At 40.7% G+C, this 13,177-nt stretch overlaps 1 protein-coding gene across 3 annotated transcripts in view; it reads right to left on the bottom strand.

The window, feature by feature from the left end:
• FNDC3B (fibronectin type III domain containing 3B) overlaps positions 1–13,177 on the bottom strand; it is a 185,697-nt gene that overhangs the window by 15,716 nt on the left and 156,804 nt on the right. For all 3 annotated transcript variants that reach the window (XM_053951887.1, XM_053951889.1, XM_053951888.1), the window contains exon 23: positions 7,762–7,974. In XM_053951887.1, the coding sequence (XP_053807862.1) occupies positions 7,762–7,974 (213 nt within the window). The remainder of the gene's footprint in view (positions 1–7,761; positions 7,975–13,177) is intronic.

Raw genomic sequence — 13,177 nt, 5'->3', positions numbered from 1 at the left:
AAGAAAGAGGGCTTCAAATTTTGGAAGAAGAAATGCTGATGGCTAAGCCAAATTCAGTTGCTGATGGGCTTTATTGTGGCATTAATGCTTTGTAATTGTGTTTGTAGATGAAATCATGATGTAAGGCATGTAATGAAGATGAAAAGCTAACTTCAAAATACTTGTGGTTTTTTGATAAGGTAGTATTTTCCTCATGTGTAAAGTAGGCATATCTTAATCCTCCAGGATTATTTATGTTATTCTAAAAATATTCTAGTTAATTGATATAGGTATGGAGCAGTCTTTTTTCACTCTCCTGGGCTTTCTGCTGGAGGACCACAATGAACTTAGAGTTGAGTCAATCAGTGCAACAGCACATTGCTACTGTGATGCAGCATACGTTAAAAACTTTTGCTAACTAAGGTGACACGTTCATATTATTGCAATTACGTTAAAAAAATCTAAATCTACTTTAAAAAAGACATTTGAACACGAGCTCTATGTACCTCTGCCTTCTTGGCAAGCCTGTTATCGCTCACTGTGCTTCACCCAGGCCTAATTCCATACATTGCCTCAAGAACAAGTCAGCTCTGAGCTTGTTTGCAAGCTTCATCTCTTATGCATTGAAATGTTGACTTAATCTGTGCATGGAATCCTTCCCTGTGCTCTATCTCCCTCTCACCTTCTTCAAAATAAGACATTTTTAAATCTCAGAGGTTTGCCCGGTTGAATTTAAAAGACAACAGCCTACATACCTCATTTGTCACTCTGCCTCTGAAAACATTCAGCCTCTCTGGTTACTGGCATTCTCAACACAACTGTATTTTTTTTTTAAAGTTTGCACCATCCACAATTAAACCTGATTTATTCTACTTTTCCATGCTTCAGTGTTGCCTCTCCTCTCCACTAAATTAACAGCAGATACCAAAAAGAAAGCAACTTTCTCCAGGGATGGGGGCACTCCCTAGAAGCTACTTCTCCCTCATCTCAGAGTGACCCCAATTCTCCCTTCCCAGACATTCTCACATCAGCCACAGATTAGTCATTTACCTGCACACTGCAGAGGAGAGAGAACATCATGTCCTACAGCAATTGTTAGGGAGACACCACTGCTGTTTGTTTCATCAATACCCTTTTATTCCCACTGAAGATTTTCTTGGAAGTATTTTGCATGTCACAGCTATTTTGTTTCCTCCACTTCAGTCACTTCCAGTCAAGCAGAAGAATATGAATGTACTTGCTCTACCTCTGCTCATTAATTCCCAGCACATTTTGAGCAGCAGATTCCCTTTCAAACTCTTGGGTTTTGTTTATATTTTGTTAACCTGTTGGTTCTTGCAAGAATTTAATTTGAAAGAAATTCTACTGTACGGCACTAAGTAAGATGGCAATCTTGGGGGAAGGCACAAAGGCTGAGGGAGCCTTGAATGATTCTGTTATTGCCTCTCAAAATATGTGGTCAGATGTCAGGATTTTGGCTGGAGAGAAATCATTAACACACAGTCCAACCTGGTGACCTGAGGCTTCACACCAGCACACAAAGGCAACTGCCTAATTAGAAACTGAACGACAAGAATTTCACAAACCAACAGCTCTTTTAATATTATTAATGCTACATCACATTAGCTACACATTTACTGCCCCCACCTGCCTTCTTGGACTGTTCCTCTGATTTGGCTGCAGAACATTATCAGACAATCACTGATTTACGTGATTTTCTCTCTCCACCAGCAGCTCCCTGTACTGTGGGTGGCAACAAGGAAAGCAAAGCTTCAAACCAAAACCATCTAATGCGGAGATGCAAGAGTAAAGTCAACAGACAATTTTTTTTTTCATTTCTGATGTATTTTAAAACACTCTACTCAAAGAGAAAAGTTTCCCATCTGCAGCATCTCTCATCCCCACATCCATCACTGTTCCTACAACCAGTACCAGGGTGACCCAACCTTTTCAGCTTTGGGGCACTTTTCCAAGCCATTCTTTGGGATCTCCTTTTGCAGGCAGGTGCTGGGGGAAAGTAAACATAAAACAGGAGTTCTCCAAAAGAGTTTTGTGCTCCCACAACCTCTCCCAAGTCTGGCTCCCAGTCTTAAAATGAGGTGTGGACCAAACAGGTGGGATGCCCTGGCCCCTTTGACCTGAAGATCTGTTTTCTGGAAGATTCCTTTTGGAAAGTTTTATCTGTAATACATATCATATATATGAACTGTATTATAATGTATGCTTACTACTGCCAATGTGATTTTTGGTTTTTTGAATAATAATAGTAACAACAGGTCCCAGTGAAGGAAACATTTCCTTCCTTATACTTTGAAAAGCAAAACTAAGTGAAGAACAGAAAAAGGCAGGAAGAGAAGTGATAACAGTCAGATGGGAAGAGTTTGGTTTTCTTCCCTGAATTATCTAGCACATCTGCAGGCTAGACAAAGGGTACTTGCTGCCAAAAATCGATTTTTAGCCTGTTTCTACTAGATTATCTTTCATCTGCTGCTGAATTTGAGTTTGTAACCCACATTTACAACAGACAGTCACTTGTCAGATGTCTGGCATTATTTAGAGTTGAAGTATTTCAGCCTACAGAAGCTCCTCCACAACAAGAAAAATTGCTTTTTTTGCAAGGAGCATCTGGGCACATTCAACAGGAATGGAAGACAGAGCAGCCAAGTGCCTGACTGAAGATTCCTGTGAGTAGCCACATCTGGGGGGCAAGGAACAGGCAGGGAGGACAATACTGAGCACAGCTTAAATGGGAATTTACAGCATTTGAATGGGAGATGTGGGAGAAATCAGGGACAACACCCAATGGCCTCTTGAAAGTACACAGTCAGGAAGAAGTAGATGATAAGGCAGCAACAACATCTTGTCAATAACCAACAATAGATATAAATAAGAGTGAACTTAGAACCAAAAGAGAGCAGAGTTCTGAGCAGCAAACCAATATTCTTACATCCCTACATGTGTTTATCTTCCCTGTGCAGCATTAGAGCCACTTTCCCAGAGTTTTAACAGTTTAGGGAAGCTCACTGAGCACACGGTGTCCAAGCTGCTGCTGTGACAGCCCCAGGAACAGGGGCAGAGCTGGAGAAGGGAGCCAAGCTCAGCCTCTGCTTCACCAACATCAGCAAAGCGAAGCTGAAACCTAAAAATGTGCCCTTGGAAAACTGCCCAATGTGATCCTGTGCAGTAAGCTGAGCCTCCATTGTACTTTAGAGATTAAATATTCGAGTCATTACTCGAATCAAGGCTTTATTTTTCTTATAAGGTTGTTACAGATGTGCAGAAAATAGTTTTTATTACAGTGACAATCTTGGGTCTAGATGCTGCTCTTATTTAAGATTTGCTGTCTGGGATATTCAGTTACCCATGAAGCCTGGAGTACCTGCAGATGTGCACAGATCAAAATGAAGGAGAAAATTTTATTTCTTACCAAAGCAGGGATATTTTGAATATACTGATGGAGTAGCATCTTACTCTGTGTCTTTCCAGCTTCCTCACAGCTGAAACACCTCATCTCACATATTTACAATGGTTTTTGAGGCTTCACTTTGTTCCAAATAATGACACACATACCGTTAGCTCACACCTACTACAAATGTTAGTTTACTCCCGCTTCCAGGAAAAAAGATGAAATGCATTAACAAGTTAAGTCTCTCACACCTGTCAACAGTTCTCCCTCTTCTTTTGCATTTGCAAAGCCTCAGGTATCTGATCAGAACGCTGCTAATATAAATATCAGTATAATTAATAGCAATACTCACCTACACAATGCAGCAGTATGAACACAGGTTAGCTTGAAAACTTTCCTGAACATTAACTTTCTATCTAGCCAGACTTGCAGTGGAAACTGTAGCATGCCATCTGTCTTGGTGCTCATACTTAATTTCCTTTTATCACTGTTTTACCCAATATGAAAATTATTTTTTCCCGCAGGTTTTCGCAAGGATACGTTAACTTATCTGATTTTGTATTTTAATAGAATTTCACAAGCCAGTAGGACTGACACATAACAGTAATTGCTGTTAAAATGGGTGTAAATTGTCTTGATCAAATCAGGAGTGTAAACAATTTTTTAATTAGACTGCTTGAAACTTGCAGTAACCAGGGGATGATTATACAGAAGTCATCAGGCAAGGGCAGCACATTCAGGAACTCATCCCTCTGTGTTTCTATTCTACCTTCAAGTTACAGCAGAGCAGACACCCAGGTTGAGGCTCATATATTCAACCACACCAACTGAAGACAATCCTTACATTATATTTTTAAATAATATGTTTAGGATGTTTCTTAGTCCATCTTACCAATGGGTCTCCCTTAAAATGTAATTACATGTATATATATTGATTGTGATTCTCTACACAACAAAAATCACACAATTTACCTCAGCTGCAACATACAGTCATCTAAAAGAAACACAAGCAGCTGATAAATGACCCACTCTTAATTTACTTGCTAATTCTCCCTTTCGGACTGGATATTGTGAGCATTTTAAGACACTAAGAGATGCAATTAGTTGTGGGAACAACTAAAGATTAATTACCAGTACAGCAGGGAAAAAAAAAAAAAACACATTAATTAGGTTTGCTTGTTCCACAGAAGAAAAAAATCCATAGTTTTCAGGAAAGTAGTGCAATTTGATTAACATAAATTTCTTGACATTACCACAATTAGAAAATGAAGTCACAACTGATGGTTTATTTAAAAAAGAAAGGAATTTCATAGTCCTCCTTACATAAAGGTCACTTACTCTCAACTAACGTTTCTATGTACTGAGCTTTCCAGAAACAGATTTTTCTTCATTTCCACTCAGTGCTACCCATAATTGAAAGGACAAGTGATGCTAATTTCATCTTCCTAAATGTCACACCCCAAAGAGCTAATGGGAGCTAACACAGGTACATCTCTGATGTGCACACCTCTTCAAGCCCTTACACTAATCAGTGCCAGAAGATTTCCAAGTATTTTGCTTCACAGGTCTTGCAATCAATGAAACATTTGGTCTCCAACAACTGGCCTGTTACACCTCATTACAGCAAGGAAAAGTTGAAAACACTCCTTAATGGCCAGGACACACTGGAGAGCACTGGCTGACTATCATTACATAAAGCCAGAGCTGTCTTTACCAAAAGGCCATTAAAGCTATTGGGTCAGGATGGGACTTACTGATCATTTCCTTTTCTTAAAAGAACTCGCTCATCTTTATATTTCTGCTTGTGAAAACGTTTCAACAGCATTTTAAACGTAACTTCTATTTTAAACCAAAAAAGGGAAAATTGTAATACTGAATTGAGGGATTTCAATATAAAGCTGTTATCAGTAATTTCAGATGTCTCAGGGAATACAATAACAATGATCTCTGAAAGACCAGGGATATGACAGAGGTCACTTCTCAGTTATCCATGTTTTAAACCACAATCTCTTTCCCTGAATCAAGTACTATCTCTTCTCCCAACAGAGGGGACACCATGGCCCCTTCCTACAACTCTTTCAAACCATAAAATACTCCAAAACATCCTTCTAGATTATTTATTTTGTATTAATCAGAGATTGGCTTCCTAGAGGGCTGGTCAGTCCCAGGCCTGTCCATATGATTCAGAGGCATTTGGACAATGCCCTTAACAACACCCTTTAACTTGGCCAGCACTGAACTGGCCAGGCAGTCACACTGCATGACTGCAGGTCCCTTCCAGCTAAAATATCCTATTTAATTGCTCCCTCACATGTTTACTGTGCAACTGAAGAGGCCAGTGATGCTCAAAGAGCTGTACTCCAGTATTTTCCCCAAGCACACTCAGGGATGAGCAACCCCTCAGTCCCAGGAGGGTTTATTTGGTGGGAATGATCTCAGGGAGGATTCCTACCTCTGTAAGCATCTGCTGCCTCCACCAGCTCCTGTGTGGGCTGTCCCTCCCTGCTCAGCAGGGATGACAGCTCTCCTGGATGAACAGAACTGGACTTTGCAGGGGCATCTCTCACTGTGCTCAATGCACACAATGGAAAGTAAAAAGAGACTGCCAGACAGGGAACAAATAAACAGATCCTATGGCCAGGACGTGCTCCAGCTGCTCTCAAACACAACAGTGCACCCATCCCACTTCTCTGCTGTGCCCACATCAGGATGGATTCATCAGCCCTAGCTGATTTCAGGAATTATCTGGGCTAGTTGCTCCAAACCCAACCACCAAACGGAGCCATTTCATGGCATGGCTCAGTTCAAGCAGGAGGACACAGCAGAATGTAGAGGAGCAATTTCTCTGCATCTCTGGGAGCTCATGTGGACTCCAAGTCAAATTCACAGCTAAGAAGATCCAGCAGAGTATCAAGTCCAAATGGCTCCCAATTAAAAGCTCATAAGAGACCATTTGCAGTGGGAAAAGCTTGTGTAAAAGCAAAGGATCATGCTAAATCTGTGTGGCAAAGCAAGGGAGAAAAATCCCTGCCTTGCCTGCTGCGAGGTAACATTTTATTCTTACAAGCAAACTTCCTATTTTCCCCAGTATAAAGACAGGTTAAAAACAATTTACAGCTCTTCACCATCCTACCTGCAGTGCTACATGAAAGCAAAGCAAAGCAGCCTGCTGGATGTGTCTTTAGAGCTGACTGAATCCCAGGGTGCTGCAGGTGATGGGCTCCTGCCAAGCATCACTGCACTCTGAGGGAACTGTTCTTACCAGTCAGACTTTCAAATGGGTATTTATATTCATTGGACACCTCTCAGGATTAATACAGTGTACCCTCTCTGCATCAGTACAGTTGAGATACTGGGAGGTATTAAGGCATTATTCATGGTGGGTTTATTACTTAAAATTAGAGCTTTTGGGCCAGATCTTCAGCTGGCATAAACTCAGCATAGCTCTATTTAAATTGAAGGAATTGTGCTAATTTACATCAAATTATGATCTGTGCTGAAGGTCTCTAAGGATTATCTACTCGATAAGTCACTTATTTTAGCTAATTGAAGTAGTTGAGAGTGTTTCCTAGTAAATTATGAACCATCTATGATATTTATTCATTGAAGAGCTCAGACTGTTAGGCATTACTTGCATATTGTCTTTCTTCCCTTCCCTTTTTTTAATTGAATATATCTCATCACAACTTTGGATCTACATTAGTAAATCTTCCCATACAAAGCTCACATGGGAAGATAGTTTTTGCTTAGCACTGACTGTTTAATTTAAACACACATATTTATTTCTTGCACAGCTTAGTTCAAAATTATTGTGGAGCTACCAAGCTGCTGCCAAGCTTGTATTTTCTAATGCTGTAAAACATTAGAGCTATAAAATCAAGACCACCAGGTTGCCCAAAAGACATTGTTCTGCTCAGTTTTACCTTACCTAGACATCTGATTTGTAAACCCTTGGCTTCATGAATACACACAGCAAGCTGGGTGCAGTATCTTTATTTTATATATTCCAAAAGGTAAAGCACTGTGGCCATGAAACTTGATTTTAAATTTACTGGCAGAGAGGCGAGGGTTTTGCTGAAATGTCACCAGTACAGGATTGATTTCTGTTAGACCTGGCAGTGTTAGGTTAATGGTTGAACTCAACAATTTAGAGTTTTTTTCCAACCTTAATGATTCCATGATTCTGTATCACTCACAGCTTTACTGCATTAACTTGCTCAGACTACAGGCACAGAATGCCTATTAAAACAGTATTTTGTACATACTGGTAGGCACGAAGCAATCAGGAAAACACAATTTTTCTTTCAGTCACAACTGTGTTATGATGAACCAGAATTCTTTTTCATTAGCACAAGGAAAAGATTCATCTCTCTTACCTTTTATTTCTGTCCTCTATCTGCAAGATGTAGACCATGTCATCAGCAGAGTGAAGCTTGGAGCTGCTGTCTCCCCACTTCAGCTTCAGGCTCTGAGGCCCTGCTGCAGCACACTCCAGCCGTGGAGGTAAGGGTGGCAATGGCCTGGTTTTTGCTTTAATAAAGTGGCTAAAAGGTCCAGCTCCAATTTCATTGACAGCCTGGATCCTGATCCTAAAACAAACAGCAAGAGAATGAGTGTTAAATTAAGTGCTTTCATGAGGTTCTTGATATGAACACGTCCCAAGGGGCAAGAGAGCCTTCTGGGGCTGCTCCATCCCTGCCCACCCCAGCTCCCAGGGCTGTTTGTGGCACACTGGAAGGTTCTGTCAGCACAACAGGGATCATCCTGCTTAGACTGTAAGAGGTGCAGTGAAGATGTCAGAAATGCAGCAAGGCAGAGGGGAAGGTTTTGGTCTCAGGATCTGGTGACAGCTCCTTTAGCCACAGGGACAAGGGGCAGCAGCACAGGACAAGCACAGCCTGGAAAATGTGAAGTGCCCAACCATGAGTAAATAAAAAGCACAACTGTGTCCTGGTTGTCTAACAAAGATCATGGACTAATTTAGGTGAAATCATTCAGGGAACGCACAGGTGTCACTGCCAGGAAACCCATCCCCATGTTGGCAAACATCCTGAAGACCCAGAGCAGTGATCTCTCAGTGTCTCACAAAGCACACTATTTAAGCACAGGAAACTCTGCTGGGAGGAACTAATGAAGAAGGTTAAATCCACAAACCTCCTACACACTGCCACAAACTCTAGAAATGTTAACTGCCAGTGAACTATTAGACGAAATAAATGCTGCACCCAAGTCACCCTCACAAGATGCACAAAGGCCCTTGAGCCATTTGAGGACATCAAGAAGAAAAGCAGATCACTTGCCTGGTCACAGCAGCTTGAATTTGGAAATGTTCTTAAGACTGAGTTAGTCTTCTATTTCTTTCTTAAGATAATGACTCCTGCTTTCTGCTTTGTTGATCTTCTCTTACCTGTCTGCACCTTAGACTAACACTGAGATGAGTGAGGAGTAGCAGTCTTTGACTATGGTAACATCAACAGCACCATAACAAAAGTGGGAAATTTGTATTTCCAAACAGTTTTGAGGACTGTGTAAATAGAAATATTGGTACAGATGAGCTTTCAAAAGTTTTATTAAATCAAAGACTAAATATGAAAAATCAGGATGGAGAAAACTAATTAAGTTTAAGATAGTTCAGCCCAGTTTAGTTAGCTGGAGAGATGCCATTTACTTTGGAAATCCTGTGCACAGCAGCCTTGTATTTTCTCATGGGTAAAGACTCTTCACAAGAACTGTCTTTGCTTGGCAAAGCAACTTATTTTGAGTGAAGAACATGAAGTGATGCAAGTTCACACAAACAACGTATGAAAAGTTACTTTGCTTTTAACAGCAAGTTTTCAGCTCTACCATCAGGAAAAGAGTATGTTAAAGGGATAGGGGAAAAGACTCTCCAGAGAGTATTCCCTATTGGAAAAAAAAACCCAAAACTGTATTTTCTGCCTTTCAAGAACATGAAAGGTTACACTGTTAATAAACATATTGCAAAATAATTAAGTCTGATCTATTGGTTAGTCAGCTAAAGCCACTGCACACTGAGAATACAGTGTGTATACAATCATATGCAAATGTGTGCTTAAAACTCTGCTTATTGATCCAGCCATTTACAGGGTTAACATATTGCTTGCTGTGGAGCTGCATTTTCCCTTTAACCTTCCTTCTGGCTTGAGGAAATGCATCCTGACCACCTCATAACACTACATTCCTCCTCTTCTTCCCTAAGGGTGGATGGCACAAAGATCTAGAGGGAGCCCCCTCTTCAACTGCTGCTTGCAAGCATTTGACATAGAAAGAACAAAAGGCTTTTCTAGTATCTAAAGAAGTGTAATTAATATAAGCATTGATCTTACTTCACATTATGCTACTGTTTTGTTTTACATTTAAGAGTCGTTACCATCAATATTTAATGGTATTTCCAAAAAAAAAACCCCAAAGCCTGCCTGAATTTTCACTGGATTCTAGAAAGCTCTCCATTAGCATGTGCACATAAAGAGTAACAGCTATATTACAAAATGCTACTATTGCTTTTGCAGATTGATTACAGTGGCATGCTCTAGAGTATATATCCTTTTGTTTTGCTTGGTATTACTTAAAGTCCCAGTAACAACAAAGCCTCTCCTCTCCTCAAGCACTGTAACCTCAGCTGGTTTCCAACTGGCAGCTACCACACCTGAAAACAGGCAGTGAAATCGATATCTCTCCAATATCACACTTTTTAGATATATGCATGCACAGAAGCCTGCACTTCCTTGTCTTGCTTTTGCCAGGTATTTGCACAAGGCAAAAATGTGTCTCTTCATTCATTTTTTTTTCTTGCTTTCCTGTGCTGCACAGAGTTCTTGCTCCCCCCTTCTGACACACACAAATATGCACACACACTCCCCTCCTGACTCTGGAGCACAGTAAGAGTGAGGGGAACTCTAAGCCTTAAAATAGAGACAGGCATCTTTACAAATGAATGATGACACTGGGAAAACAGGAATTGATTTATTCGACTCTAACATGGCTGATGTGGCCACTCTTTTCTGCTGATTGCACCACCATAAAGCTCTGTAAATTGCCACTATCGTTCCCCAGGGCCCGAGCTTCATCAGACACATACAAACAACTAATTTTGTGCTTCCTGTGCACGTGGCAGTGCAACCCAAACCCTGGTGTCACCTCCCTCTGAACCCCAGCAGTGTCTGCTCAACGGGGATCAGGTCTTGGCAAGTCCAAAGGGAAGGGGAGGAGGAAGAAGGGAAAGAGAAAAGGGAGAAAGGACCACGTGGAGAAGGGGGAAGAGCAGATCGTGGTGGGAGATCACCTTGTACTGCCCCATCTCTGCTCCTGCTCAGCTGCTTTTCAGTGTCCCTGCCCCAGCCTGTGACAGTGAGCTTTTCTAGCCAGGTGGCACAGCCAGGGTGGGCAAGAGAACATCCACAATTAACTGGAAACCAATTCCTGTTTACAGGACTGGTACTGGGAAAAATCAGCTCTATTTTCCTGTAAAAGTATAGTACAGACAAGTAGAAATATTTGCAGTAAAAGCAGTTCCTGAATACCTTTCAACTTTTCCACTAATGGTTTCTAAGTGAAAATACCCCAAACATCCTCTTGGAAAGAAAGATTGTTTTTAAACAATCTGACAATCACAATTTGACAACAAGTTTTTTGAAATTGTAAAGACTGTTTTTAAGAATACTGCCTAATTCTGCAGACCCTGGACCAATAATATTTGTATTAATTCTCACATTTTCCTACTACAACTTTTAAACATTTAGAAAGAAAAATCATAAATCAGACTAGGCAAATTTAGAAACCATGAAATGATCTTTAACAGACCATTCTCTCTTAAAAGATTCTTGACCCAGGGAAATAAACACACTAAACAGAATGCTATTTTCAGATTGGTCACAAAATCCTTTGTACAACAAACTGAAAAATCAACTTTTGAATTGGAGTCTGACATGAGAAGGCTTCAATTCCCTCATTCCCATAAGAGGAATGCCACCAGTTGCAATTCATGTGCCTGTGGAAACCTGTGGGAGCTAAAATGCCATGGACTTCCAAAGGGGAGGGGAAGCAGCATCCTCCACCATCAGCAGCAGCCTGGACACGATGAATAGCAATCACACTCTGCCCCACAAATCCCCACTCAAGACTCCTGGAAGAAGACTTAGCTTGACACCCTGAAATACATTTTGTTTTATAGCCTGCTTAAACTTTGCTAATTTGAGCATCCACATGAATTTTTCTCTCAATCTTGGATATCTTTCAGAATTCACAGAATGACTAGGTTGGAAGAGACCTTCAAGATCATCAAGTCCAACCTAACTTTCACTTGATATGGTTTAAAAATCCAAAGTATTTATAGAATTATTATTCCTAAACGAAATCAAGTGTTGCTATTGAAATTTAATAATGCTACTATAAATTTCTGTACACTGTGTAACTTCAGAGAAGAAGCATTCTTAAAAATTGGAAGTTGTTTTGCAGTGAAGTATCTCAACAGCAGAACACAATTATCTATGGAATGTGTTAAGTGAAGCTTGGGAACAGACTGTAATAGAAAATTGGTGTTTCTGTGACTGTTGAATACTTATTTATTGTGGAATATTTATTAACTCACTCCTAGTTACATCAGTTCACAGAAAACCAGGCCAAGTATATTACCCTATAATCTGAGTTTCCAGAGCTTCGTGGCTATGTCAATAAAGCAGAGAGACTGCAGAACTCAGACATATTTCTGCAGCTGCTCACCAGCCAGGATGTTTACACAGTGCTTTGGGGAGGCATCTGCTCTCTGCAGCAGCAGAGCTGGGCTGTGTCCTAGCTGCAATCCTCTTGTCTCAGCCCTACCATGGCCACTCGCATTGTGAGAGAGGCATCTTCCACCTCCTCCTGCCTTAAATGCATTTTGGGATGGAAATGCTTCTCATGGGGTGCTGGTTGGATTTGCTGCTAAGACACAAAGCATCCTGCTTGTCAGCTTGGAGCCCAGCTCTGCAGAGAGCCTGGAGTTTCCCTGGGTGCTCTTGGGCTGCCCCTCTTATGGCCATTCCCACAGAAAAGCTGGAAGCAAAGCAGTGCCAGACCCAAGCTAACAGGGTGGCCCCACATGGACACGCTTTCACAATCACCCCCAATCCAAAACAATTTAAACTTCCAATTTTGGACTTGCTGGATTCATAATAACCAAGATCTGCTTTCAATTTTGGTTTCTCACAACCAAAAACACTGATAGTGGAATTCCAACTCAACTGAAACATATAAACCTTTTGCTGATTTACTTCAAATTCTGCTGAAACTTTGGCAAGGGAGTTCAGAGCCTCAAACCCAGTAGTACTTGGCTTGTTTAGTCTAGAAAAAAATATGTTCACTGTTTTTAAACACAGCAGGGAATAAACACTTGAGAAGGAGAAGAGTAAATTGTGTTAAACAAAACTGACACAAAAAGACAACTCATCAGTGGAGACATGTAGAGAATCAGATCAGTGATGTTCTGAAACATTCTTCTGATTCAGCCAGGGAGGGCAGAAAATGTACCAGTGTTTAGCACAGAGCCTGATAATCCTGTTCCTTAAGGATTTATCAGGGCAGACATTCCCTGATCAAAGACAGGTGTCAAGATATGCTTGAAGAAGAAATATCAGTGAAAAAGTTAATGATCAAAACACTCTGACAAATCTATTTTTGATTATAAAAATAATACTTCAAACTATTGATGAGGTGCATTTGCAATCCAACTGCAGTCACTTGTCCTCCCTTAGAGGAATGAGATGTAAGATTTGGGGTTTCTTTCTCTGATCTTGTTCA

The sequence above is a fragment of the Vidua chalybeata genome, chromosome 10 (genome assembly GCF_026979565.1).
Source record: "Vidua chalybeata isolate OUT-0048 chromosome 10, bVidCha1 merged haplotype, whole genome shotgun sequence".
In the NCBI taxonomy this organism is placed as follows: domain Eukaryota; kingdom Metazoa; phylum Chordata; class Aves; order Passeriformes; family Viduidae; genus Vidua; species Vidua chalybeata.
This window is presented reverse-complemented; position numbering and strand designations above follow the sequence as displayed.